The 26,990-nt window shown below is 39.4% G+C and overlaps 1 protein-coding gene across 8 annotated transcripts in view; it reads left to right on the forward strand.

Moving 5' to 3' along the window:
- ENOX1 (ecto-NOX disulfide-thiol exchanger 1) overlaps positions 1-26,990 on the forward strand; it is a 362,080-nt gene that overhangs the window by 316,746 nt on the left and 18,344 nt on the right. For 7 of the 8 annotated variants that reach the window (XM_085309444.1, XM_085309441.1, XM_085309447.1 and 4 more), the window contains 3 exons: positions 1,319-1,503; positions 17,439-17,546; positions 22,333-22,389. In XM_085309444.1, the coding sequence (XP_085165570.1) occupies positions 1,319-1,503; positions 17,439-17,546; positions 22,333-22,389 (350 nt within the window). The remainder of the gene's footprint in view (positions 1-1,318; positions 1,504-17,438; positions 17,547-22,332; positions 22,390-26,990) is intronic. The other variant, XM_085309448.1, reaches the window with a different exon arrangement.

The following is a 26,990-nucleotide window of genomic DNA, read 5'->3' on the forward strand; positions in this document are numbered from 1 at the left end:
GATATAATTTCATAAAAATGTTGAATCATGTTATCATGGGAAACAGGGGACTCTTCTGTGGAAGGTCTAGTCAAGAGGGGCCTAACATTAAATGGATTTAATATACAATTTTGTATAATTTGGAGTTTAACCATATTGCTATTGTAGGTAGGCAAGAAAGAATTCTGCAATATCAAGCCTGAAATCATTTAATCAGGAATGTAAATCAGTTATGTGGTTCAGTTACCAAATGCTGATAGAATTGGCTATGGTAGACTGTTGTTTTTTAATTACAGCTGCTCCGTAATGGTGTTGTGTTATCAGGTTCCAAGAAGGAAAATAGTGTAGTATCGTAGTTTGCTATGCCAAATGACCACTGATACTGCCAAATATAAATGCCACCAAGAGTGAGTTCTTYTGTAGGCTGACATCCACGTCCCTAAAATAATGAATGCCACACTTCCCTATATGTATTTATGTTCAGATAATTTATTTAAATAATGTTCCCAGTACATGCTTTATAGCCTTCTGCCTTTTGCTACACAAATTTCAGCTTATATTGCAGACTGTGCAAGTCATTTGGCAAATGTAATTTCCATCCCTGCATACTAATCGATTTCTTCACAAACACCTGCTATCAGTTATGATAATAAAAATGCCATTCTAAATTGAAAAGGGACCAAATGGAGCTTCCTAAGGAAATGACTTAAGTGTCTTTCAATGTCTTTAATGTAGTAATGTTCTTGTAGTGTCAACACTTTTTTTGAACATTTGCATTTTATATAATTTTACTCTATTACATCATTTTTCTGTCTGAATGATTCCTCATAACCATTGCTACAAAATAGTTCATGGGGAGATTAGAGAGGAATTTCTGTGTTTTCCCTCGCATGGGATTAAATCCAGAAAACTTTACATAGTCAAAATTCCTTCATGCAGATCTGATTGGAACATCTGGCTACTACAGTTGTATATATATATTAAATGAATGTATCAGATCCTCTAATATCCCTTGGAAAAGTTCTAACGTCATTGAGTGCTTTTTCTTGGAGTGTATATCAGTTTCTTCTAAAAATCTAAGTCTGAATTTAGCAGGCAGATTGCAAGTAGTGTTTGAATTATCCAGCATCACTTTATGGTTCCTTCCACCTCAGGAAATAACTTCCCAGTGACAGCCTTCACCAGAACCTAATTGTTTTCAGCTCTGCTAGATCTTGCCTCTGCTCCGAAACGTCTCACTGGCTTTCAGTTTAGTCGTTTCCCCTGACAGTGTGCTCTGCGTTATTTGTAAGAAAACAATCCATTTTACTGATTTCTTTGCATTTTCATTTTCTCTTAGCTCTAGCTGCCCAAGCTTATGCACTTAAGGAGGAGAATGATAGTCTTCGATGGCAGCTGGATGCCTACAGGAACGAAGTGGAACTTCTGAAACAGGAGAAAGGACAGCTCTTTCGGACAGAAGAAAGCCTTACAAAGGACCAGCAGCTGCAGTTCCTACAGCAGACAGTGCAAGGCATGCAGCAGGTATTGCTATGGAAGAATAGCAAGGGTCTTTTTTAGGAGAGTGTTACCATGAAATTGTGCTGTGCRCAGGATTGTTATGAGTCACGATGGGTGCGGTCCTGATTTCTTTTCAAAGTCAAAATCTTACTGATTTCAGACGGGGGAAAAGGGATGAGAAATTGAGTCATTTTAGAAATCTATAAACTGTAAACCCATGAGTCCTTCAAGGAAACTGCTTATGTATGTTATACTTGGGAATGAACCATTTCCCCTATTTCACTGCTCACTTACTGAGCCCAGTTGGCACTAAATCTGCTCGAAAGTTCAAGAAAGTTCTTCCAGGGTAGCATAGCATTCATCTGCATCTTTAGATGCATCTCTGCATTGTCTTTTATTCTGCTGACTCTTGCTTGAGGATGATTCAGACATCTTCAGCTTGTCCGGTCTGTCCTCCCTGCTTACTTGCAAGTAAACAGCAACATCAGTGTTGTCTTCCAAGCTTTTATTATTGATCCTGATCCATGGATGTCACCTTTCCATTCAGACAATGGTTTAAATGGTGCAGTGCAGCAATAACACTTTTTCTTTGACTCCAGTCAGCCAGAAGCTGCAACCTACAGTGGCTGCTCGGTTTGTCATATGCATGTTCCTTGTCTGTCAGTGTGCTCCTGATGTTGTGCAAGGCAAGTCTTGGCAAGCATGTCCAGACTGCTCCCCCAGCTTTGTCTAGGATACCCATTAACACGTAAGCACCTTTCATTCAATATGTACTTGTATGACTTTTTTCTTGTCCCRGCACCTATATTCAGCTCCTACATAACAGATCACAAGGAGAGTGGTTTWTCACACTGCTGGGTTGAACTCTGATCTAGAGCTGAGCTTCTCAAGGATGTCCTTGCAAAGATTAACTTTGTTTCCTTCGGGTGTGCCATAAAGGAACTTTATGCTTTTGTGTCCCTCCTGGTTGGTTAGATTCCAGAAGGAGACAGGGGACAAGTCATACCCATTCCTAGATTATGCTAAATTCTTTTTACGACTCAAAACTTCATGGCCAGGAAACAGTAATTTCTGTATAAACTGCTTGACTGGATTAGTGATTGTATTCCCATCACAGTAGCAGTCAAATCCAACAAATCTGAAAATCCTGCTTAACACCTAGTAACAGAGCTGAAGACATGCCTATTCAGTTCCACACAGGTCTTTATGAACATCTAAGCCCAATCTAAGMTCACAGAATTTTAATAAATTAGTATAGTTTGTGGTATAGTGGACAAAATACTTGAAAGAGAAAATAAGCCACTGACCATTCATGGGGTAAAATTGTTTCTGAACTCAAGAATAAAGTTAATCAGAAATTCTTAAGGTTTTAGTGTACTTTGAGAGATATACTTGAGTTCTATTGATAGTCTTATCCCTATATAAATRAATATTCAAATATCACTTGCTTCATTAAATTAACCCACATATATAAATATTGTGCTAAATTTCAGCCTAGTGCTAATTCTCCCTTAAAAATAGTAACAAATGGAAAAAAAATACCACTAATCCAAAATACTAGAGCACTTGTGCTCATTTTGCATTATTAGTTTTCTACATAAGGTCTGGATGAAGAATAATCAAGAATATAAATACATTACTGTTGTAACTTCAAGCAAATGTTAATATTGTAAGCCAATAACACAGAATAAATTATTTACTTATCTCTCCATTCAGCTGAACCATYGACACTGCAGACCCTATTCTCCTGAGATTTTTTTATGTGCATGGTGATTTTGCTGTGGGTTCTGAATTTTTCTAGTTTGCCATCCTAGGGTCAAACCTATATCCCAATGGGATATAATTAGAGATGGCCCAAGGAGCTGTAGAAGACAYTGTAGATAATCCAGTCTGACAATATGCTGAGGAGGGCAGCAACACAGAAGCACTGGAGGTGGAGTTCAGAATATTTGGTGGGACATTATCAGTGAATTAAGCAGCTGCATGATTACTGTCACGGCTTTGGATTTCAATTATTAGCCATAATCATGACATCCCATGACCTTTCTGCTTTTCATGCAGTTCATCCATGAATATTTAGAAATAAACCTTTGATTTAGGTGGACTATTTTATCTTGGCTTGCTTTTGTAAATGCTAAGAGCTGACAACCTCAGCTGAAATCCACCAGTAGAGCAGGTGCTCAGCATCTATGGAAATCAGTCTCCCTATGAAATATTAAACAARTACCCAGAACTTGAGTGGTAATAATTTAACAAGAACTGTATTCCCTTTTATCCTTTTGTATATATTAAAACTAATTTCAGAGAAGGTAAACTGAACACCACTGAATTCCTGAAGCCTGAATGTTTGCAGCATTAAAAACTGTGTTCTCCTTTCTTCCTCTCCATTTTCCCTTGTTCTTTCATAAACTTCCCCTTCTTCTAACATTGAAAACTAGAGAACAATTGATTTGGGCTGCAGTCTGATAAAAATGATAAAAAATGATCCATTTTCTGAATCAAAAGAATTTTTGGAAACATTTTTGGTGCCAAACAGTAGCAAATAACACAACATCAATGCATCTTTAATGTACTTCTACCATCTGGACATTTTTCAGGATTCTTTCCCACACCTGGAGGACTGATGAAACAATTGTTTATTTTTTCTTCCATCACTTCAACTGCTCCAAAGTAGCATCAGCAGAATCACATAAATATTTGCTTATGAAGTATACTTTATGGGCAGTAGTAGCAACATCCTATTTATTGTATCTAAAAACGAAAATCCTTTGGACTAATGACATTGAACTTATGGGGTTTTGAGTCAACTTCCTCCATAAAATGGTGTCACAGTTTAATTTCATACCCACTGTGAGATCTCAAACAAATGGAAGTAATGTCGTGTATCCATGGTAACAAATGAGATACACTTTACCTGAATTTGAGATGGAAATTGAATTAACTTGTCACTGCTGCATAGGTGGTATTGCTCTCAATTTATTTCTATATGAGAACACACATACCAAGCAGATCACTTTTTAAACAGCGGCTCTGTTTTTCAGCAGTGTTTGGTATTCTGTAAGAAAGTCTGTGATCACAAGGAAGGATGTTTTAGTTGTAACTATTTTTACAATACTTCATAACACAGCTGTATGATTTCTTGAAATCTAGTCTCCCTTTCTGAAGTGTTTTACCAGATAAGTGACTGTAGAAAATATCACCTAGTATTGTTGCTTAATGCTCGCCATTATATGACTCACTTTTCAGTGGATATATAACTTCTCCAGATTTTAACCATTTGCATTAATGTATTCCACATGGAGTAGCAAGTAGAATTCTTCCAAAAAAATCTCAACAAAGCATTTCAGATAGTTCAAGAACAAAACAGGAAAATTGGATTTTCCTTCTTTCTTGTACAGTAATGAAAATTCTTGAGGACATGCCCTTGCCACCTTTATGCTTGGAAACAAGGACTCAGAATTTGACAGTCAGTCAGTACTGAGTCAATGATGTGGTTCCACGTCCTTTCAAAAATGTGCCTTAAATCATCAAGCTTACAAGCCTTTGAAAAATCTCAGCCACATGGAAGATGGCACTCATTAGCACTAGTCTATACAAGTTTTACATTTTTACTGAGTATCCTGGGTCATTCATGAACCACCTCCATAGCACAATCACCAGTGCAATGTTTTAAGGCTCAAGTTAGTCCTAAATCTACAGAGCATAGCTCAGGTCTTGGAAATATTCTGGTGCCTTCAGCATGGATCTTTAATGGAACTAATTAGCTCCACTTTTTCATCAGGTTTAATCCACCAAGGTGTGATGCTGTGCTTGCACAGCTGTGCAACAAGCTCCTGAACAAGCGTGTTTGCCAATAGTTTGGKAACTCTACACAGTGCTTCATAGCATGATGTAAATATGCCATAATCATGTTCTTTCCCCGCACAGCTCCCTGAGCATGATTCAATATGAGCTGGAATTAAGCTCTGGTCTTGGTGAGTGATCCAGAAATCCCTGTATAACCCATGCTCCTGCCTGTTTTCTCCAGAAACACATACAGGTGCCTGTAGTTCTGCTATTGTATGTGCAAGGTTTATTTGGGGTGTTGAAGTGGGAATTCAGTGTGCAGTCCCCAGGGGTCCTGATTCATTAGCTGGACTCAGAGCAGGCTCCTAACATGCAGCTACAGCACAAGCTTCCCTTCATGGCAGTGGCATGYTAGAGCCTAGCCATGGGGTCTCTCCAGTGGGAGAGGACATGTGTGAGCACCTGACTTGAAACTAGTGCTTGGAGTGAAAAGCAAAAAAAGCAGAAACAGTCCTGGGTGGTAGGCACAGAGTTGACATAAAGGCTGATACATTGGTACTGCTGCCAGTGACCCCGTTAGCTCTGGATGTCTCAGTGGGAGGCTGAACAGATTCTGATCCTGTTAATGACCCACATAGGTGTCACTCCCATGCAGCATGATGAAAGTTTTCTCTTGTCTTGTCTTCCTTTTTCCCCTGAACTGTTCCAATTTCACTCAAGCAATGATGCAAACCTGAGCACTCAGAAGCCAGGAACTGCCGGAACTACTGCTTGCATATTTTGCTTCATATGTCTTAGGAACTCTTCCTCACTCAGTGCTCCCGGCAGAGTGTACAATAAATCATCACCTATTCAATATTTTCCTATCCTAATTGTTCAGTATGCAACACGAGGTCTTACTACGTAGGCCACATTACTCCTGACATTTCCTACCTGCTGAGATCTAGCTTTTACAGTTTACTTATCATTTAGCAAGTGTAATAAATAGCACATGCATCTGAGAATTATACGCCTCATTTGAAAGGTCTCTGGTAAATGCCAGGTGACTTTAGCAATTGTTTCAGGCTTTCARTGTGCATGTTCATCCAGAGAGGGTTGGCTTGTTCTGTGGCGTGACTCATGATTATGGTCTGGAGGATGAGCAGACCTGCTGGAGTATATTACAGCTCTTTCCTCATATTCACTGCTCCCTCTGAAGACAGATGGCCAGTGTATGTATTTGGTGGTAAGGACTATGGGTTGCCTATCAACTCCACAGTACAAACAGTCGCCGGGAGCCRGATTAGGCTCCTATTCTGTAAATGAATTGACACAAGGCTGTGTCTCTGTCATATTCTGAATAAGACAATATATATGTCTAATGTAGAGTAGGAAAGTCAAAAGTAGTTGGTGTTGACCTTGTTGTGCTGCCACTGAAATGAACTGGATTTCTACCATTCCTGTCCACTGGAAAAGAGCTAGTGCCAGGCATTGAATTGTTTCAAATCTCCTTGCAGACCTAGCAGATTTTTTTTTATGAAAGATGGCATTGTTCAGGTCTTTCCAGTCTTATCCTCTCTGAAAAGATCTTTTTCTTACAAGTAATGGAAGAACTGACTATTGTCACAGTCTACTTTCCTTCAGTGGGAGCGCGGAGGAAAAGCACATTTCTGTCCAGGATGATTTCRACAGCTAGTAGAATGGCTAATTAAGACACCTTTCTTCTACCTCATTCTTTCACTCAATCTGCCATCCATTAAATTCCAGCAAACCTCCCCTGGCATTTAGCCCTGCAGTTCTCAGATGCTTCACAGATGTTCAGCTGTAAACTGTCACATCCATTCCTTTCTGTCACGTGCAAACCTTCTGAAATGTCAAAAGTCACAGACACATTTGTAGATGGCTGAAAACTGACATGTGAAAAGTGCCATATGAGTGCCATGACCAATGTAACAACCATTCACCTTTAAGTACACATGCTTGGGCAACAATTTAGTATTGAGATTAACATCACTGTCAGGTAGATGGAGTATATTATAGTTATATTTATTAATATATTCTGAATGCAGAGGAGCTTTGTAATCTTTTTTATCCACCTACCTTTAGCTCACCAAACATCTATTCAGCACACAACCTACCCAATGTACTTATGCACATCTATAAACTGATTCTTCTCCAAATGTGGTATTAAAGAGAAGAGTAAATAAAAGAGATAAAAAACATTACCCCTTATATTTGCTTTTTACCTGCTGAATAAATAGACCAGAATAATTAAGTTGGAAATATTTCTATTACTCTCACTGTGTGAATTCCAATTACATCTTTCTATTTTCCTTTAAAAGTAGTGCTGGGGTAGTAATGGCAATATTGATCATCATAGATAATTTTCTGGGGGATGGATAAGATGTAAGTGCAAGGGACTGCACCCAGTGCTGGAAGTACTCTTCCAGGCCTTTCTCTTATTTTCTTCTCTTCATATAGTTGATATTTGGAATCTGGTAAAAAATACGTTTGCTTTCAAAACAGGGAGAAATATTCCCATAAGTATTCTCTTTCTTCCTCTGTGCTTTTCAGGGCTCTGTACTGTGAAGAGCACATTCAAACTTTCAGAAAATACTTAGTCTTTCTGATTATATTAAAAAAAAAAGAGCAGCTGGCAATTAAGTGCTAATTATTTACCAGATCTAAGACAAGCCAAATGGGTTCTCCTCTGCGTTTAACAACCTTTCTTTATTGAAAGTAGTGTTTAATTTCCCACTTCTGCCACCACCACTTCAGCAGTGTTACAGGGAAGTGTAAATAAGGACCTGCAGATGCTTTAAGCACCGTGTTCTCTATAGCTGCTCTACAAGTGGTGAAATGGTGGAAGATGGAATGGTTGYAGCATTTTGCCTGCTACCAGTGATAGAGCTAAACAGAGAGTGACAGCATGAATAAGCACATTGGAGGGAAATAATCTGGTGCACACATTTCATTTCAAATAAAAAAACAAATCAACTAATATCTGCATTGACATGATCGTATAGTACATTTGAGATAGTATGGTCTCATGCTGATGAAGTACAGTTCTCACAAGTTTTACAGTCTAGCAATTGTACATGAATTCTTCAAAAGATTCCTAAATACTAGAGATGTCTTACTGATTACATAGTTTCCAAAAGCTGTTTTCATTAGTAGGAACTCTGTTTYAATGAGAATAACACAGGGCAAATTGACACTTTTCTCAGATGTCTTTTGTTCTTCTAAAATGTGTCAGGTGTTTTAGTCTCCTTTAAAATGAATGAAATCTTTCTTCTTGAATAGGAAAACCAAAATTAAAAAAAAAAACTAATTTATTTTGCTAGGAAGTAGAGTGCTCTTTTGCATCATGCTCTTTTGCAGTTCATGAAAGAATAGATGTGGTCATACAGTTCAGATGCTGTTGCCTGGTGAGGAGCTATTGACAATGGATGAGTACAGGTGGAAGGCTAGAGAAGAAAAGGTTGGTATGAATGGATGATCATGTCTTCTTTTGACTGTGGATCATACCAGGTGCCAACTAGCTGGCTTGTAGGACAGATGCAAGGGCAAAGGGAACATGATATTCATCTGGGATCAACCCTCTTCCTTTGATCAGAATCAGAGCAAATTATAAGTCCACTCGCTCACTCACCTGTTGCCAGTAAAAGTCAAGAGCTATCTAATATGGCAATCATCTCATTTAACAACGGTAGATGGGAACTTTAATGATGAGGTGTAACTGTTTTGGCCAAACAATCTTCTCCCTTCTGCTGGGCACCACCAAAATCAAAGACCTGATGTAATCTGCTGTGAAAGTCAGATCTCAGTAGGGGATTCGTGATATTAGTGCTAATTAGATATTTAGATACTAATAGATATTAGTAAGATGGGAAGATTACATTTCTGGGGGGAGGGATTGATACTTTAAGGTCCCTGAGGAGTTAGATCTTTTCCTCATTTGATATAACAGTCTGTAACTGACCTAAGCAAATTTGTCTTTCTTGACTGGAGCAAGAGTTATGCCTAAAACTTACTTGATAAATAAAAGCTGTAGCTGGGTTTCTAAACCAGTCATTCTTTCTGTTGATCTGCTATTCAACCCCAAATTCTGCCTCTTGCAGTTAGCACTGGTGCATTACTGTGCCTCATGGAAACTAAAGAAATGAGACCTGATTATCCGGTATCTGTTAAATATTCTTTAGAACCACAGAATAGGGTAACTCAGAAGGGACCTTTTGCAGTCATGTGTACCAATCCCCTGCTCAATGCAGGGCCAGCTTTGGAGTTGTATTAAGTTACTCAGGGCCTTGTCCAGCTGAGTTTTATCTCCAAGGATGTAGAGTCCACAGCCTCTCTAATCTGTTGTTCCAGTGTTTGGCTACCCTCACTATGAAATGTTTTCCTTGTATATAATAGAAATTTTCTTTGTTGCAGCCTGTGTTTGTTGGCTCTCAGCCTTTCTCTAAGTAGAGCCTAACTCCATCTTCTCTGTAACCTTCCATTGGGTAGTTTCAGTGTGTCATTTGTCTGTCTTCTGGTTTGCTATTTCTTGGGTTCAGTCCTGCCTGCTGTTGTTCTGAGTGCAGTAAAGCTGTCAGAGCTCTGAAGTCCATCTRATAGCAGGGGGAGGAGAGGATGGCAAACACCTCCTTAAGGAAGTGGTAGGACAGCATTCTTCAATAGTGTCASGATACAATACAACCCTCACACATCAGGTGTGCCCAGTGTCCCCTCCCCTTCCGAAGTGGTTCACCTGCTAGCATGGAGCTAACATGTTTAGCGTGCATTTTTCCTCTGGCTGGGAAAACTCACTTCTCAGGTGGATGCCTGACAAGCGGGAGCTGCGTTGCTGATCCACATGCAGATTTTCACCAGCTGAGGCCCACAGTTGGGCGATCAGGGTTTGGGCTGTTTTATGGTGGCAAACCCCAAGATCCATCCTAACAATGCCATCTCTATAGTTCATGTGGTACAGGCGGACCCTGAGAGATGGGAGAGGTGAGAAACATTGCTTATTACACGATGCTTCATTTTACTCCTTCAAAAAAAACCCACATATTCCTTATTTTAATCATGCCTTGTCATACATTAGGGTGGCACATATGTTCCCGTTAGTGTGCCAACATGGCTAACATCCTTGRGGGCTCATTTCTAAAGCTTCTCTGACTTGTCTTTAACGTTCTTCTGTTTCCTTGGTGATTTGTCTGGCCTCATCAGCGTCTTGTTACTAATGCATATTTGCTCAGCTGGGAAGTCACTTTCTCATTATTCAAGCCTGCCATGTGCTGGCCATTTGTGATATGAAATCTTGTCTTAGAAAAAAAAACCTTATAGCTAGCCCACAGAAGTATTGGCAGAGRGATCTGTAATTTTACTTTGCAATAGATTATGCACCTGAGGTTTCATTTTGACTTGTTATTTCTTYTCCTTCTACCTAATGAAGATTCAGCCAAGAAAAGTTTACTGTGCCTCCCTCATTTATTTTAAATAGTTTCTAAGACTTTTAAAACACATTTTACCTTACTGATGTTTGTCCTTTTCCGTTTGGCAAACTCTAACTTCCTTTCCTTTCTGCAAAATAAATATGGAATTGACACAATGAGGTTTGCTTTGGCAGGGTGTGAGGAAGCAAAAGAATAAAACTYCAGAAATTACTAGCCTAAGTGGGCTGTCATAATCTTTAGGTAGTCTCTGAGATCCTTTCATGCCTAAAATTTTGTATTTTTTAGATTTCTGATTCCATGTAGTATAGAAAAATGATTGCCCTGTTGCATAAGTAAGTACTGTCTCCCAAGTTAGTGTTTATTATTCAAGCCTTAGTTTCTTCAGAAATGAAAATTATGACCGTGAGTGAGACCTAGCCTGCCTATTTCAAGCACATCATTTTAGGCACCTAGTGAATCAAATCAGACCATTTTTCCTGTATAGGGATGTACAAATATTTCCTATAGGTAGCCAGTGGAGAGTAATATGTTGCCCATCAAATATTACACGGATAGGAGAATTCACTTTGCTTAAGTTTGCTAGGCGTYCAAGATGTCTATTCAACTGAGTTGACTCTGTTAGGCTGAGTAACACCATGCCTCCTTGACTGATATTGTCATTTCTGAAGTGTTTGCCACAGATCTCTTTTGGATGCCCTGTAGTTACTCCAGAAACTGGAGGAAGAGTCTGTGACCCTTTCCTGTGACTAAACTGGATAGGTTTGCTGTAACTAACTATCTGTGATCAAAGTCAGTGCTCCCACCTCAGAGACGCTCTTTTGCCTGATCTTCTTTACTTCTATTTCTTTTAAGATCTTTGTAACCTTTTCATATTTCTTTTCAAGCAGCTGTAGAGAAAGCCGTCACCAAAATAGCAGGGGCAGGACCATTCAGCTGTATAACTGTTAAACTTGTGGCAAATGCTGGTTTTCCTTTTTTATTATTCTGTCAGCCTTACAGTATCTTAAGTACAGCCTCAGGCTTTGTGGTCTCTTCTGATCTGTCCCGATTTCTTAGAATACTAAGGTGATGGTTTCATGCTGGAAACCATGCTTTCCTTCTGAAAGACCTCTCTGTCTTGATAGGCTGTGTGTGTGCCTGCACTTGTACATATGTCCATAATTTATATTTAAAGGTATACATGTAACACTGCCTTTGGGGGAGAAATAAAAAACTGTGGGCAAGGAGGAGAGGAGGAAAGAGAAGGAGTATTTCATGGCCGCCCAGTGATACAAAACTGAAAGCTATTACTTTCCCTTTAGGGATTCTCATACGTTTTGAGTCATTGTGTGTTGTTCGGCTGTTAGCATTCTTGGCCACCCTGGCACCACATTGTACACAGTCTGAGTAATTCAGCTGCCTTCCATAATGCCATCTATATTTAATGCTTCAGAATCTGCGCAGATTGGTTTAAGATGGTAATTTTCTSTCTGCACTTTTGAGATCTACGAAATATGGGTGGTACTGAAATGTTTCTGACAGAGATTCGGCACTGGAGGTGGGAGTGTGTGAAAAAAACAGAACAAAACACACACGCACACGCGCTTCCCTCCTATATAAAGAAATTAGCTATGTGCAGGGAGGAATCTGGTTCTAATGAATGAAAAAAGCTTAGCAYTGGAGAGTGATGTTTTCCATTTCTGTACGGAGTGGCTCCAGAGCTGATGCTGGAAACAGGCGAGCTGCTTTGCGTTGTTTGCCTAAAATACATCAGTTTGACTCCGGAGAGACCATTTGTAGGTGAATTCTGTCTCCTTTCCTATCTCCTCTCTGGAAATGCCAGTAAGGAGCTACCAGTGATGTATACCAGTCTGATCTGAACCTACCCCGGGATTTTGTCTCTTAGGGACCATCCAGCAGCCACTGTGACAAACGGCTGTGGTTGCATCTAGACCAACTGAGCTTCCCACTTGAGACTGGTACTGGTGGAGCTGCTCCTGTGAAAGACTTCATTTGGTACCGCATGACATTTTCCAGAYCCATTTCATTTATCTCTCAGCCCTGGACACACCTCCCTGCTGATTTCAGAATCTGACTTGTGCCCTTCTTCTTACCTTTTATCCTGGAAAGCTCTTGCTCAGTTTGATGCTTAACATTCCTAGACTTTCCTCAAAAATCCTCTCCTCACAACACTCCTTAAATCAAGTTTTCTTTATGTCGGGTTTTGTATGGTTGTATGCTCTTGGTAGCCTTTCACTCCCTTTGGCAGAAGGCCACAGCCAGTCTCTGCATTTCCCGGCATGGGCCTGTACTACAGCAAAGATACTCTTTCTGACTACAGCGCTGCCTCTCCACCACAGGATGCTTGTCTGTCTCCTGACACTGAGATTTTAGCTCAGGGAATAAACCATTGCATAACTTGCAGTGGACCCCCAGAGACCCAAGAATCAYGTGAAATTGCAGAAATACTAACTGGAAGACAACAGCACTGTGTAAACAAGAAGTCTCTCCTTTCCCTGAAAAAAGCTAAGAAACTGCTTACTGCAGAGAATGTGACAGAGAATCTTWGCCACAAAGTTTGGGGACATTGGGACTTCAGAAAAAGGCCAGAGAGGTGAGATGAGATTGAAGGAAGGGACATTTTGATAGCTCTGCTGGCAAAAGCTCTGAGACAAGTCAGCAGGACACGGTAGGTGGGAAACAGGGTAGCAAATGTTGTGTGTGGGTGGTGGGTAGGGAAACGCTCCGACAGAAAGGCTGGATGACATGGCAAAGTAGGTGGAACAGGATCAGACAGCACAAGCAGTAAAACCAAAGGAGACTAGTTTTTAATTTTAATTGATTGTAATATACATTTGCAAGTAATTTGAAAGGCAGAGGAAATATCTATAGGATCAATTTTTAATAAGCACATTTATGTGAAAAACAAAATAATTATGAATAATTAAATATCAGCATCTTGGCATCATTCCTTACAATGTTTATGGAGTGGCTGTCTGTTTWAAAGTGAGCATGATAGCAGTCCCTACTATGAAACGTGCCTCATTCTTTCCCGTATAAAATCCTTGTTTGATTTGCTTTTAGTTTTGCCCAACTTTGTGTGTTTGTGCAGAAATTTTTTGAGCCGATCATCTATTTCAAGCTGATATTTTTTTTTCTGTCAAAGCTACTTCATCCTTTCCCAAAATAAGGCTAGAAGGGAAAGATGTGTTGTTTGGCAGGTATAATTCCTTGTTATAACATCTTGGTAGTGGCATCAACCACTCAGGAAAAAGAAATGTCAGAAGCTGGACCATGAAAAATGAGCAGGTTCTGCAGCTTTTAGACATAAACATCAGGGAGAGAAAAGAAAAGAAGGTTAAAGCTGCAGGGAATGGCTACAAGCATTCCCAGCTGCAATTTTGGCATCCTAAGGGGTTCAATGGGAAGATCCTAGTGCTGTAATTACAAAACCTTACATGTGACTGGGAATGTGGTACRTTAGTTAAAGATATTCCATTTTTCATCCACATGAAAAATAGACCAATTTCCRGCTTTCAATACATCCTGTGAACACATGGTGAGCCTGAAATAGTTGAAAATTTAACCATTAAAACTCCTGGAAGTTTTGTCTCATATCTAGTGCTTCACAGCTCATAATGTGACCGGAATGTTTGCACTTTTTTACCCTGGGGAAACTGAGCRCATTGGATGTTTTCCTGGAATTACTGCTCCTGGTTGATCCAAASCCAAGTACAAAGATGCAGAGCAGTGAGGAACTCTCCTTGGGCTTTCAGTGACTTGTCTTCCACACTTCCAGTTCCTGCTAAGCTCTGGCAGTTTTGGAAATRGTCTCCTCAAACTCAAAACAGTTAAAGTCAGGATCAAAAGAAGAGGGATATGATTGGACTAAGTCACAGTGGGAGATAGCAGTAGGAGATGTGAGTTTTAAACAGTGGCAATTTGAGAGTTGATTTGCTGTRCATAAGAATCGTCCATAGGAGGGTAAGATGGGGAAGAGGATTTCAGTCTTAGTGACAGAAGTGTAACAAGGTCAACCTGGACGTGAGACTTGGTATCCCATTTGTGACAGGCATTAAATCGTGAAAAAGCTTTCCAGTAGCAGAGGTGGACTTAAAACTCATTAAGATCTTCCAGCTGAAATCTGATACTGTTCAGATGGATGGGTTCTATGATGTCTCCCAGGAACAGGAGTAAAATCTCAGAAATAAGATGAAGTTGAGTCTGGAAGGTGGTGATCTCCTCTGTWCTGCATGTCCATTCACTTCTTCAGAAGCTGTGGGGCAAACAGGATATCCTGCCATAATCCCTAGTACTAGCAGCACTGCATTGAGATAGTGGTGATAATTAAATCTCAAGCTTCAAGATTTCAACTGGTTGCCTAGAGGAGCCATGAAGCACTTCCTTCCCCCAGTTCATAACTGGCTAGATGCATTCACAAGAAAACACTTCTTCCCTGTGAGGGTGGTTGAACATTGGAACATGTTTCCCAAAGAGGCTGTGGAGTCTCCATCCTTGGAGATATTCAGAACCTGACTGGACATGGTTCTGGGCAATCTGTTCTAGCTGAGTGTGCATGAGCAGGGGTTTGAATTAGCTGATCTCCAGAGCTCCCTTCCATCACCAACTATTCTGTGATTTTGTGATTCTTGGCTTTGTAAGAAGATTATTTCATTCATTTTGGCTCTTCCATTTGAATCACTAGAGACTGACCACAATGGCAAGACAGAACTGCTTAGAGAAGACTCTGAGGCAGGAGGCAGAGACTTCTTTTTCTTAGGCTGCCATTGTCCAGTTCAGGTGCATAGAATTAAACAGGTTGGGGTAGGAAGGAGAGGACATTCCACTAACCCCTATTAGGTGACACATCTGCTTGCCACACCTCAAGTATCTCAGTGATTCTTGAAAGGGCTTCAGTTATCTGGTGTCTTACATACTCTGCTTCTCTTCTGAGGACTGGTGCCCCTTAGTCTTTCTAAAGTGCAGACATCAGCTAGAGCTATCCTGCATGAAGCTTAATGGTCTGTAATAAACAGGAGGTTAGATGAGATGACCTTATGGTCCCTTCAGGCCTAAAATGTGAAATGTTTGAAAAGTCATAACTCTGCTGAGGAGCTGCATKGAAATCAGTATGTGACACACAACTGTATACACATAAATTCAGTTTGTCTTCTGAAAATGTAGGGAGAGGTACCTAACAGGCATGGTGAACATAGCTCTGAGGTGGCAATCCATCCCTGCTCAGCAAATGCAAGAAATAAAGCTTCCCATGCAATATTTGGTTGGTTAGTAGGCTCGGTGGAGCAGAACTTGTTTCATGTAAAATCTTGAGATTGAAAATGCTTTTGTGCCATGGTAGCTGGTAAATACACGTACCTAAATGTGGTAAATACAAATACCTAAATGTCTGTTGGAGGCTCCCAGGGAACAGTCCAGGGGATGAGATCCAACAGCGAGCCCACCTAGCTGGATTATAGAATGTGTAAGATACAACCAGAAATATACCTACATGAATTTTTACTCCAGTGGCTGAATAACATGACTCCAACCATCAAATTGGTGTTCACTTACACTAGGAATACACTGTCAATGGTTCTGCCAASTCCTGAAGTGTCAAATGTTTCCAAGCAGCTCTTAAAATAATCTTGGTGCTGCAATAGAGTCCTTTGATACCTGGGGCAGCCAGGGTGGTGGGACAAGGCTTAGGTGTGTTTCTTGGTTAGTTGTCTGTGACTGACCAAATGCTGATCACCTATATCATCAGCTTGAGTCAGTTACCAGTACTAAGCACCCTATAAAGTAAACCTCTAGATGTTTACAATGTGGAAGATCAATAACCCAAGTTATTAAAGTAATTGTTCATTCAAGTAGTCCTCAAAAAAGAGTGTAAGCAGAGTAATATGTTGCCTCAGCAGTTCAGACTTTCCTTTCTTGATTACGAAAGAAAAGCACAATAAACTCCTTTTTAATCTCTTGGTTGTCTTCTCTTGCTCTTTAGCAGTGTCTAACATTCCTCATGCCAATACAGAAATATATAATTATTTTAATATTAATTAAATCTACTGACCTGCTATTGATAGTCACAATAAATCTGTGYAGAACATAGAGCTAGCCAAGAGCAGAGGCTGTGGACTTTTAAATATGTTTTTACATTCCAGGCATTATCTTCATAAAAATAGGTTTTGGTCATACCTTTTCGTTTTGACRATGCAGATCAACAGACTTCATGGCTGATATATTGATTGCAGGGCATCAGTCTTACTGATCTAATAAAAGAGCACAGCACAAGGGAAAAAGGAAAGCTTTTCTTCCTGGCAACTCAGTGTGAAAGCTTTCCAGAATATTATTTTGCATAGAATGAAAATGGCTTTGGGCCAATGACTAATTATATTAAAGGGCTGTGCTTTTAAATTATTTAYGTACTGTAATGTTTACCCTAGTATTACTAAAACCACCACGTATACAAATAAGATTTTGGTTCAGATGGATGTGACAGTCCCTCTGTGGGAGATATACTGTACCATGAGTTTCTTAATGTAACAAATAGCTTAACACACATTAACAGATGCATTACTCGTGGAGCACTGCTGCAGGAGATACAGATGAAAATAATTTACCTCTGGTCCATTTAGATGCAGCAGATTATGCAATAATAATAAATACAAGAGCATCCTGCAAAGCATTGTTTGAAATGAGGGTTTGTCAAACTGAGAATTTAAATCCTCTTTGGATCCAGACAGTGCTAACCAGAAACTTCTTTTGTTTGTGCAGCAATTGCTGAGCATACAGGAAGAATTAAATAACAAAAAATCTGAACTGGAGCAAGCCAAGGAAGAGCAAACACATACACAAGCAATGCTTAAAGTCTTGCAAGAACAGGTGAGTGGTTTTGGTGGGAGAAAAAAAGGCTGACTTAGGTGTGCTGAGGAGAACTCAAGGCTTCACTCCAAAATCCGTAGGAGTCTGGCCACTGACTATGCCGTGAGCAAGACATAGCTCTATGAGGCCTGTGTTTCTGCCCTGATTAGCATATGTGAATGCAGCTGAGGGTAACATAGATGTTAAGAAAATAGAGTGAAAATGCACCCTTATTTTACACTATCCAATATTAAATTTCAGGTATTGAATATTATGTTCCTCCACAAAGATACCAATGAGGTGTGTTTTCTGTCTGGAAACAGATAAATGTTGAGAGAGTTAAATATATCAGAAAAGTAAAAATATTTCAAATAAATCAGGTATTTCTGCTAAGACTATTATTGAAGAAAAAGAGCTTAGAATGTCCTATTATATTCATATGCAAATATACTTTGTTATGACAAATAAAAAGTTTATTATGACAATACTAGAAAAATATTTCATTAATACACTTATTTAACCAGTGAGGAACAAGTCTCTATAAATCAAATTATTTTATTTTACATTTCTTTGATACTGAGGTGCTCTATGATGTATGTTTTACTGTTGTATTAAAAGCAGAATGAAATGGGTGGTTTCACACCAAAAAGGAAATCTGGAAATCTGGAAATGAAATAGGATATTGTGTGTAATCACTGTGTGTACAAATAAATATTGTGTATCAAATACATGATGTTCACACACCGGAACCACAAAGTCACACATGTGCTGCATAGACACTGTCTCTGCTTTGAGACCCTTCTTTTGATCTTTTCTTTGTAAACTTTGAGCTAAAATATTTAGTGACTTGGTTAAGTATCTGCAGTTTCCAGACTGTGGGATCTGAATTGCTAAGATGGCAAAGGTTCGAAGTGCAGCTGGTTCTTAAATTAAAGATTTTTCAGTATTAATTTATAAATATGTCTGAAAATAATTGTATATATTTGATATACATATTGGGAAAAGCAAACTTATTTCAGGGTTTTTTTAAAGCTTGTTATGAAAGCTGTAACATCATTCCACTCTTAACACTTGTCATTGACTATATCTAGTGACAAATATATCTTAGCAACCAATAGTTTAGATTTTGGGAAAAAATAAAGCTTTTATTTTCAAATACGTATTCTTAGCACTTATGTTTACAAAGATAAGCTTCTAAATGAGAAATGATGAAACACTATATTATACAAAGTGCCAGGAGGAATAATGGATATAGCATTCAAGGTACAGTATTACAAAATACTTAAAAAAAAAGAAATAATGAAACTGTGTGAAATTATGTTATATCTTGATAGAAAATAATATGCTGCAAAAACATATAAAGAAGATCTTGCAGTAACAGCCCCAGCAGGGACCACCAGGCCAGAGTTTTGAATCTCTGCAGACTCCTACTAATTGCAAATCAAATGTGCGCTCATGCTAGGCAGACAGACAAAACAGTAGCTGGAAGAAAAGCACAATGGATCTGCATTTCTCTCAAGAATTAACTTTGAAACATGCCTAAGGCTGAGATTGTAAGTAGCCAGAATTCCTAAGCAGCGCTACACGGCTACTGTGCCTCTCCAGCAAACCTGAACCACTTCCAAAAACTTTCCGAAACAGCAAAAGCCCTCGCGGTAATGACCCCCACTTGCCAATGCTCACAGCTTTCCTTTACAAGCACCACAGCTCATCTGTATGTTTTATCCACGACGGGTATTAAAAATCATATGGCAGAGTCAAGTAAATATGAACATTTCTTGTGCAAATGAGTAGCAGTGTGCTCCCTCCTYGACTGTATTACTCCCATTTACAGATTTACTAAATTTTTCCCATTTRTACATTTGCTAAAATATACCATTTCATCTCAAGTTGATGGAGGGATCATAGCTTGCCACACTGCMGGCATGTTTATGCGGGGAGGTGCAGCTGTGTTTGAGCATGCCTGCCCCCAGCCATGAGCTTGCTTAGCAGTAGCTTGCTCTGATCCTGTTGCTCTCACCCAGCTCTAYCCAGACATGGAGGTCCTGCTGAGGGAGGTCCTATTTGCTGGTGCACCATGTTGCACTACTACAGCCAAGATCTGCATGAGATCTGGCACATGCCACCAGCTCTGGTTGTCAGTGGATTTCATGCCTACTGGCATGAACCAACYCTAGGTTGCAACAAACCCCACTGCTGCAAAGAAATGGAGCTCCCTAGTGAAGGATTTTGGTCTGGTGGCTGTGTGTTTTCCCTAATTTCTTGTGTCCCCAGAGAATACATCCCAGTAAATTGATGCATCAGTGACTTCTAATTCTTTAACTCTTCTCCTTTCCTTTCAGGTAGGCTCTTGGTTGTTACTGGCATTAGTTCAGTGTGTTGCCTCAGCATGCTTTCTGCTGGTAATGTCACACTCACTACTGACCTGCGATGGAGCCTGCCTTGGGGGTAAGGCAACTCCTGTTTTTCCAATATTGTATGTTTTTTGAGATTTCTATTCCTACATTTCATTTTTTAGGATGTGAGAAAAATAGTGTAACTTCAACCTAAGTTGAATGAAACAATATTGGAAAAAGAGGGACTTTTACCCCTTTAGCTGTGGAGATGCAGCTGGACATTTTCTCCCCATGAGTTTTCCACTATCATCTCCATGGGTTCACCTCCACCTTCTACCACATCGGTTCTAGTGCAGATGTGGACACTAGCACCTTCTTGCCTGAGCTCTGGCATCCATTTCAGAGCATGGYTGGCAAAAAAGATGGAAGGGCTCTAGCATCCCATCTGCATTAGAACTAGATTAGTACTGCCTGCATTGGTGGAGCRGTGCCAAGGCAGTGATGTGGGAAAAAGGCAGTAGGGTGAAGGTCCAGCAGACCAATGTAGGCTAGAGGCCGAGTCCAGGCTCCAACCAAATGAGCATGAGGCTGGCGGGGGAGCGGTATGTCACCAGCAGAACGCATGCAGAGCATTGCCCAAGAAGCCAACAGTCACCAAAGGGTGACTGCATTTTATGAACCTGAAAAAGGAAAGGTGAAAGGTAAGTAATGAACAAAAATCCCTGAGCACTCAGGACGTGGCATTAACATGCAGAGCAGTTTTACATACCCAAGCCTGCTCTCCTGACCTCATATTCAGATGAGTAACCCAACTGAACTCAACAGGACTGCTCATGTGAGGTGAATTTGTATAATGAACAACTGGCAGAATTGGGAAAGAGTTCTATCAGTGATGCCACGATGCAGAAATAGCTAATTTTGGTGCTTGGCTTTAAGTAACCTTCTTGGCTTGTTCCTACTGGCCACAGTGTGGTGGTTTGCAGACAAGGTTAGTTTTCAGTGCAGGAAAAACACTTAACATTCATTGGAAATGCATCACACTGCTTTAAATTGTAGCCTTTTCAAGAGTATTGAAAGATGAGCATGAGGGACTTGAGCTAGGTCGGCTGTGGAGTTTGCAGCCCCAGCTATCATTTGTACTGCTTTCTCAGAGACTGTCCCCCCGCTTCCCTCTCCATAAGGGTCGATTTAACTGCTTGTGCAGCAGTTTCCGAGCTGGTGCAGTTTACAGCCCTGCATATTAAAGTATACAGAGATCATGCCCCACATACCTTAATCTTCAGCTTGGAAACTGTGAGAATTTGATGATTCACAGCCATTTTAGCTGTTGCTGTCACACAGCAAAAACGTGATGGAGGTAAGCTAGCCAGCCCTCTCTGGGTAATCAGCCAGTGCTTCTGAGTCAGACACCTAACTGAAACATAATAGCGCTCATATTCTCCTGAATTTTAGGATTGTTGTCATTCGGTGTTACAGCTGTATCATCAACAGCTAAATCAATCCTAGCTTCTTTGGCAAAAACAGATGGAAATACAGAAGAAAGTCCTGTTTATTATTCCCCATCACCCCTACCTGAAGTATCTGCTCTGAATTAAGTTAGCATAAACACATGGCTCTTCAGGAATTCACCTAAAGGGTACGTGGTTCTGTACGCTTCGTTTAAGTGCGCAAACCTCCTCGGCTTACCAGCTCATGACTGCTGCAGTGTCTTCTCCTCCCAGTGTTTGCTCAGTCACAGGATGAGTGAGTGCATATTTCTATGTGGCTGAAGACATGAGCTAGGGCATTTCTTGAGTCTCTTGGTAGTAATCTCTTACAATTTCCCAAGAAATAATCCTGGATTTCCCCCAAAAAGCTAGTTCAGAGGCAAAAAAAGTTYTGATTCAGACCATGAATCAGAAATTGAAAGTCTTCTCTGTTCTTCCTCCTGCTGGTTAAACAAAAAAGATGTTCTTCCCTTCACCTCCTTTTCTATCATACCCAGGAGCCTTGACAGTTATTTAGATGCTTCCTCAGGAAGGAAACATGGAGTAGCACTCTGGCATCTTAAACAGCTCAAAATATATCATTCAAAAGTAATCATTAGCAAAACACTATTTAGCTAGTGGCAACTTGCAAATATTGCAAAGTTTAAATTAATAGCAGCAAGAATGGGAAATGAAATCATTTATTATTCTTGAGAGCCAATTCTGTACATTTTTTGTGCCTTGAAACTACTTTCTAATCTTATTATTTCAAAAATAATGACCCAGTCTTATTATTTCTCTTTTTTTTCCGCCAACCTATCAAGCCTTAAGTATGTTGGTTTCAAAATAGTTTGAGCAAAAACTCATTAGAATTATATGCTCCATCTGTTTTTCTCATTGGAAGCTTTACAAAATGCTCCTTCGAATAAATCAAACATAACTATGTGAAATACTCAAGTAATGTACTTGTTTTGTTTTGTTTTGTTTTTTGCTTACTTTTTGCAGTTAAAAAGCGCCAAGGAATTAGCAGAAATCAATGGGCATGATGAATCTCAGGCAAATGTAGGTACACCTATATGTGTATAGATTTAGATATATATATATATATATATATGCATGCATATGTTCTTGAATTAATATTTAAGTTCTGGTGTTAAAGCTGATAGAATGGCTGAATGACTTGCGCATCAGGTTTGAAATGCCTGTTTTATCCTGAAGCCACAGGTTCAGATCCCAGCAAACTTCATTTTGAGGTAGATAAATTGAGTTCCGTGCAATTTACTTTGCAGGATTTATTTGGATGAGACTTTAACAACCAATATCCCACTTGCTGTATGTGGGTGTTAAAGATACCATGGAAACGACTGCAAGAGAAATGCTGTGCTTTAGTGTGCTTTAGTGTCCTGTCCAGGATTACTCAACCTACAAAGTTATACTGTTTTTCTCCGTGGCTGCCACCTTGCAGCTGAGCAAGTTTGGCTATAATTCAGTTCTGTGTGAAGTGATTCATATACGTGTGTAATTTGGAAACAGTTCATTTGCACAAAAAGGGCTAAATTAATTCATTGAATTATTACTTTGTCCAAAATTTTTAAAGTACTTATTAAGGTCATGTTCTATAAAACGTACTACCAATAAAAATGCTTCTATTATTCCCTTAATGATTGCAGTCAAAATAGCAATTTGGATAAGCTGAGAGAGAAAAAAAGGAAAACCATCCTGCTATGTTTGTAATCCAAACTATGCAGCTTTGTGCTTTGTCATAAGCRTATGAAAATTAAAATTGGTTATATACAATACCTTTGTCCTCACTCAGAGAACAGGTAACTACCTGAACATTAGTAATTTTTAACATCTTTTTTAATCAACGAGTTGTCTAATAGCACAGCTAGGAAAACAGTTTTATTTTAAACCTGAATGGGACTCTCAAATTTAGAGAACRACTTTGCAAAGAGGAAATGTTATCCTCTCTTTTTTTTAATCCTTTCTTGAGCGTCATTCATTTTGGGCTCATTCCACAGTGAAGTCGATAGAGCCTCGTAGCTCTCAGCATTCGGATAGGAGACATTCGATATTGTCTGATAGCTCCAACAAACCTGCAGCTGCAGTCTGTCTGCACAACATCTTGTTGGCCCTTTGAAAGATTTTGTTTGCAAACCAAAACAAAGACTTTAGTCAGTCAATGATCTTGAAATGATCACATTTGGTACCTGGAAACCTCTCTGTAGAACAGCTGGTTGCAAGTCTCCTAAGGAACTTAGAAACTTTCTAAGGGAATTTGGAAAATTTGCTTCCTCTCCAGAAATGTGAAGGAAACAATGTTTTGCAGGATAGAAATGTTTTAAAGGAGAACTATCTAAATGCTTAAACGTTTATCATTCTGAATCTTATGTAACAGAATAAAGCAGGAGGATCTAAAAGTTTGACATTTATGTAAACTAAAGGTCAAAATAACATTAAATAGAACATTTCAACTGTGTACACAGAGGGCATTTCAGTAGGTCATTCCCATGTGTTTAAAGTAAAATATTTCAGAATTTTTTTCTAATGGCAAATTTTTCAAAATATAGTATTTAGTCTCAGTTTGCAATTGTAGGAAATGTTAAAATGTCTGAATTTTCCATAGRATTGAAGTTCTATTTTCTGCTCCTCTTTTTCATGAGCTCCTCCCATGAAAATCTGAAAGCAAAATTAGACTGCTAAGAAAGAAATCAATACCTAAGTTAATGGTGAAGAAGGAAGCTAGACAGCTACAATTATCAAGCCATAGTTGCAGTCAGGTGTTCAACAATTATGCCACTATGAAATCAGAGAAGTTATAGCAGCACAAATGGAAATAGAGAACTAGTAGAAGAGAATGGATATTAAAGCATTTGCTACAGCAGTGAACTTTGTAAAACAGACTTTTAAACAATTGTCATTTATATCAAACATGTAGTGAGACACCTTGGAGGTTGCCTCCACTCATCTATTTTCAGCAGACTTCATGGTTCTTGCCCCTGGCCAGTGTGTAAATCTGGGATGATCAAAGAGAAAAAGGCTTGGTGACTCCTACGTGGTTGTTAGTGAACTGTGATGCATATAATGGGATTAGGACGTATTTGTTACAGTTGATAGGTTGAATTCAGCAAATGAAATACTTTTACATGTAGAGCAATAGTGGGAGGTGTTGGTAGGGAGAAATGACAACGAATGTCTCTACACTGAACTCAATCTAATCTTCACACTCTGGTATATTTAGATTGCTTGCTCTACAGAAAATCAGGATCCTAAAAAGGACGGTATGAAAATTTAGGCACATTGCTTACACATAAGAAAGTCTATACTATAATTTTAAAACGATTATTTGCAGCAGTTATCAGGTTTTGTGCTGATGGCACTGGTCTGTATCATCTTTTATATTAAAAAAGTATTGTTTCTTAAGGTAAAACCTGGAAATATTTTTCATAGTGAAAGCAGATATAGATGAAAATATATACTTGCCCTATCTTGGTATGACTTCTATATTTCCATTATATCATACCATCCTGAAGGATAAGGTAGGAGCTGAGATACTTTTGGAGACAGAAAAACATCTCTCCTGAGATGTTCCCAACCTGTAAACCATGCAGATCTTGAGTTTTTCTCTTGCTTTTGTCAGGAGAATTGAGCACATTTAATTACTACATTCCTTGCCATGACAGTTCACACTCAAAGCTGGGAAAAAAATGTAGAAATTTTAGTGTATTGCGGGCACATCAGTTATTTCCAGGAAGCAAAACCACCTCTGTAAACAGTCATAAGGATGTTTCATGAGTGACTTGTCAGGTACATGTGGTAATATTTGTTACAGTTGTTGACATTTCCCAGGTACAGTCTGTTGCAGGAAAGCCTAGATGTCAGGTTCATGTGCCTGAAATCCTGGCAGAGACTTCAACACTCAGCACTGCCAGAGGTGCTGTCACTGCATGCTCCTTTCCTTGAGCCCTGGCGTTAGGAAAAGATTACTTCTTGTTTTTAATCTGCACCCCTTTTAATTTCCTCTTCATTGCTGAATATAATGCCATTTAATTTACATCTCTGTTTTAACTGAAGAGAAATAATGGCCAAAATACAATTCTAATTTCAGATATAATCCTCTTCCAGGATGTGCCCAGTCTCTTGGGACCTGGTTAGTCCCACCTTGAAAAAAAAATCTTGCTTGGGAAGTGTGTTTGGGTAGAGAACGTTTGCAGAGTGAAAAGGCTAATCACATGCTTTATGAGTCAATRTATAAATGGAGTTTATTCCTCTGTTGTTTCTCTAAATTCAGTATCTTTCTGTGAAGCCTCTTGCATAAAGGGCAATTCTGTTTTTTCATCAAAGAACTCCTTTTGCTCACTGCTAAATTCAGTATGCTTGTGACATTGCATGCAAATATTACCATATATGCATGCATATAGCCTTGGCGAATATTTTGGGCATAAGAAAGTCAGCCTCCCCTAGTATCTCTCTGTTTTTAATGGAGAAGGAGGGATTTTAAACCCAAGCTTTAGTTTAGAAGTTCTCAGCGATCTTCTTCCAGGACATTATCTCTCTGCCTTGACAGTTACCTGGCTTTTATAGATGGAAGAAGTGAGTGCCTCCTGCCCTTTGTATAAGTGCCATGGAATGGTAGTCAGGAGTATCAGTTATCCAGGTTCAGACAAAAGCAAGATATGGGTCATGGTCACCAAAGCTTTTTGACTGCCCTGACTATATATTTGCAAGGTAAATTACTGACTGTTGAAGTCAATAATTCCCATCAACTCTAATAACCTGGGAGTTCACCAAGATATTTTTAGGAGTTACTTCATTATCACTAGGCATAATACAATAAACACCTATATTTCAGAGGGAGAAAGTGATTTCACTCTGAGCTTTTTATCATCTTTCTTTTTTCTACTTGAGTTTCATTGTTTGTTCAAAGTAATGAATTTGACCTCATTTGACTGTCTCCCTGCAGTTAGCATCTCCATCAGCCTGGACACAATATTTTGTGGTTTTTTTCTCCAGACATGGAATCAATAATATTAAGTAGGGATGCATTTTTCCATTTGAATGCTTGAAGCTATTATAAGAGCATTTCTCAAGTTCAGCCAAGCATCTTACATTTGATGTTGATTCTTCCTTTAATTTTTCTCCTCTGTTTCTGCTTTTCAAGCAATTACCAGAGGATCCCTGACTCTGAGGAGAAGTATACCCAGGGTGAAATATTTGAACTCTTTCACTAAATTGTTCACTTTATGCAACACTGAAAGCAATCTTTTTTCTTACTACACCCTGGTCTTCTCTGTTCACATATTATCAGTTAATCACTGATGATCTTTACCAAAGACAAGTAAAGACAGCTGCTAAATAAGGCTCATTTTGAGATCAGCCAGCCAAAGATTTAAACAATGAAACCCCCGCAGTTTTTGGAGAATTCTATARTTCCATCATGCTCATCAGGGCTCAATTCTTGTTCTTCTCTGCACAAACCTTGGGTACTTGCTGTGAACATCCCATGCCAGTATACGTGCAGGCACGAAGGAGGTGATCCTGCCCCTCTACTCAGCCCTGGGGAGGCCTCATCTCGAGTAYTGTGTCCAGTTCTGGGCTCCCCAGTACAAGAGAGACATTGAGCTTCTGGAGAGAGTCCAGCGTAGGGCTATGAAGATGATCAG

The sequence above is a fragment of the Rhea americana genome, unplaced genomic scaffold (assembly GCF_003343005.1).
Source record: "Rhea americana isolate MKP2758 unplaced genomic scaffold, rheAme1 scaffold_3, whole genome shotgun sequence".
In the NCBI taxonomy this organism is placed as follows: Eukaryota; Metazoa; Chordata; class Aves; order Rheiformes; family Rheidae; genus Rhea; species Rhea americana.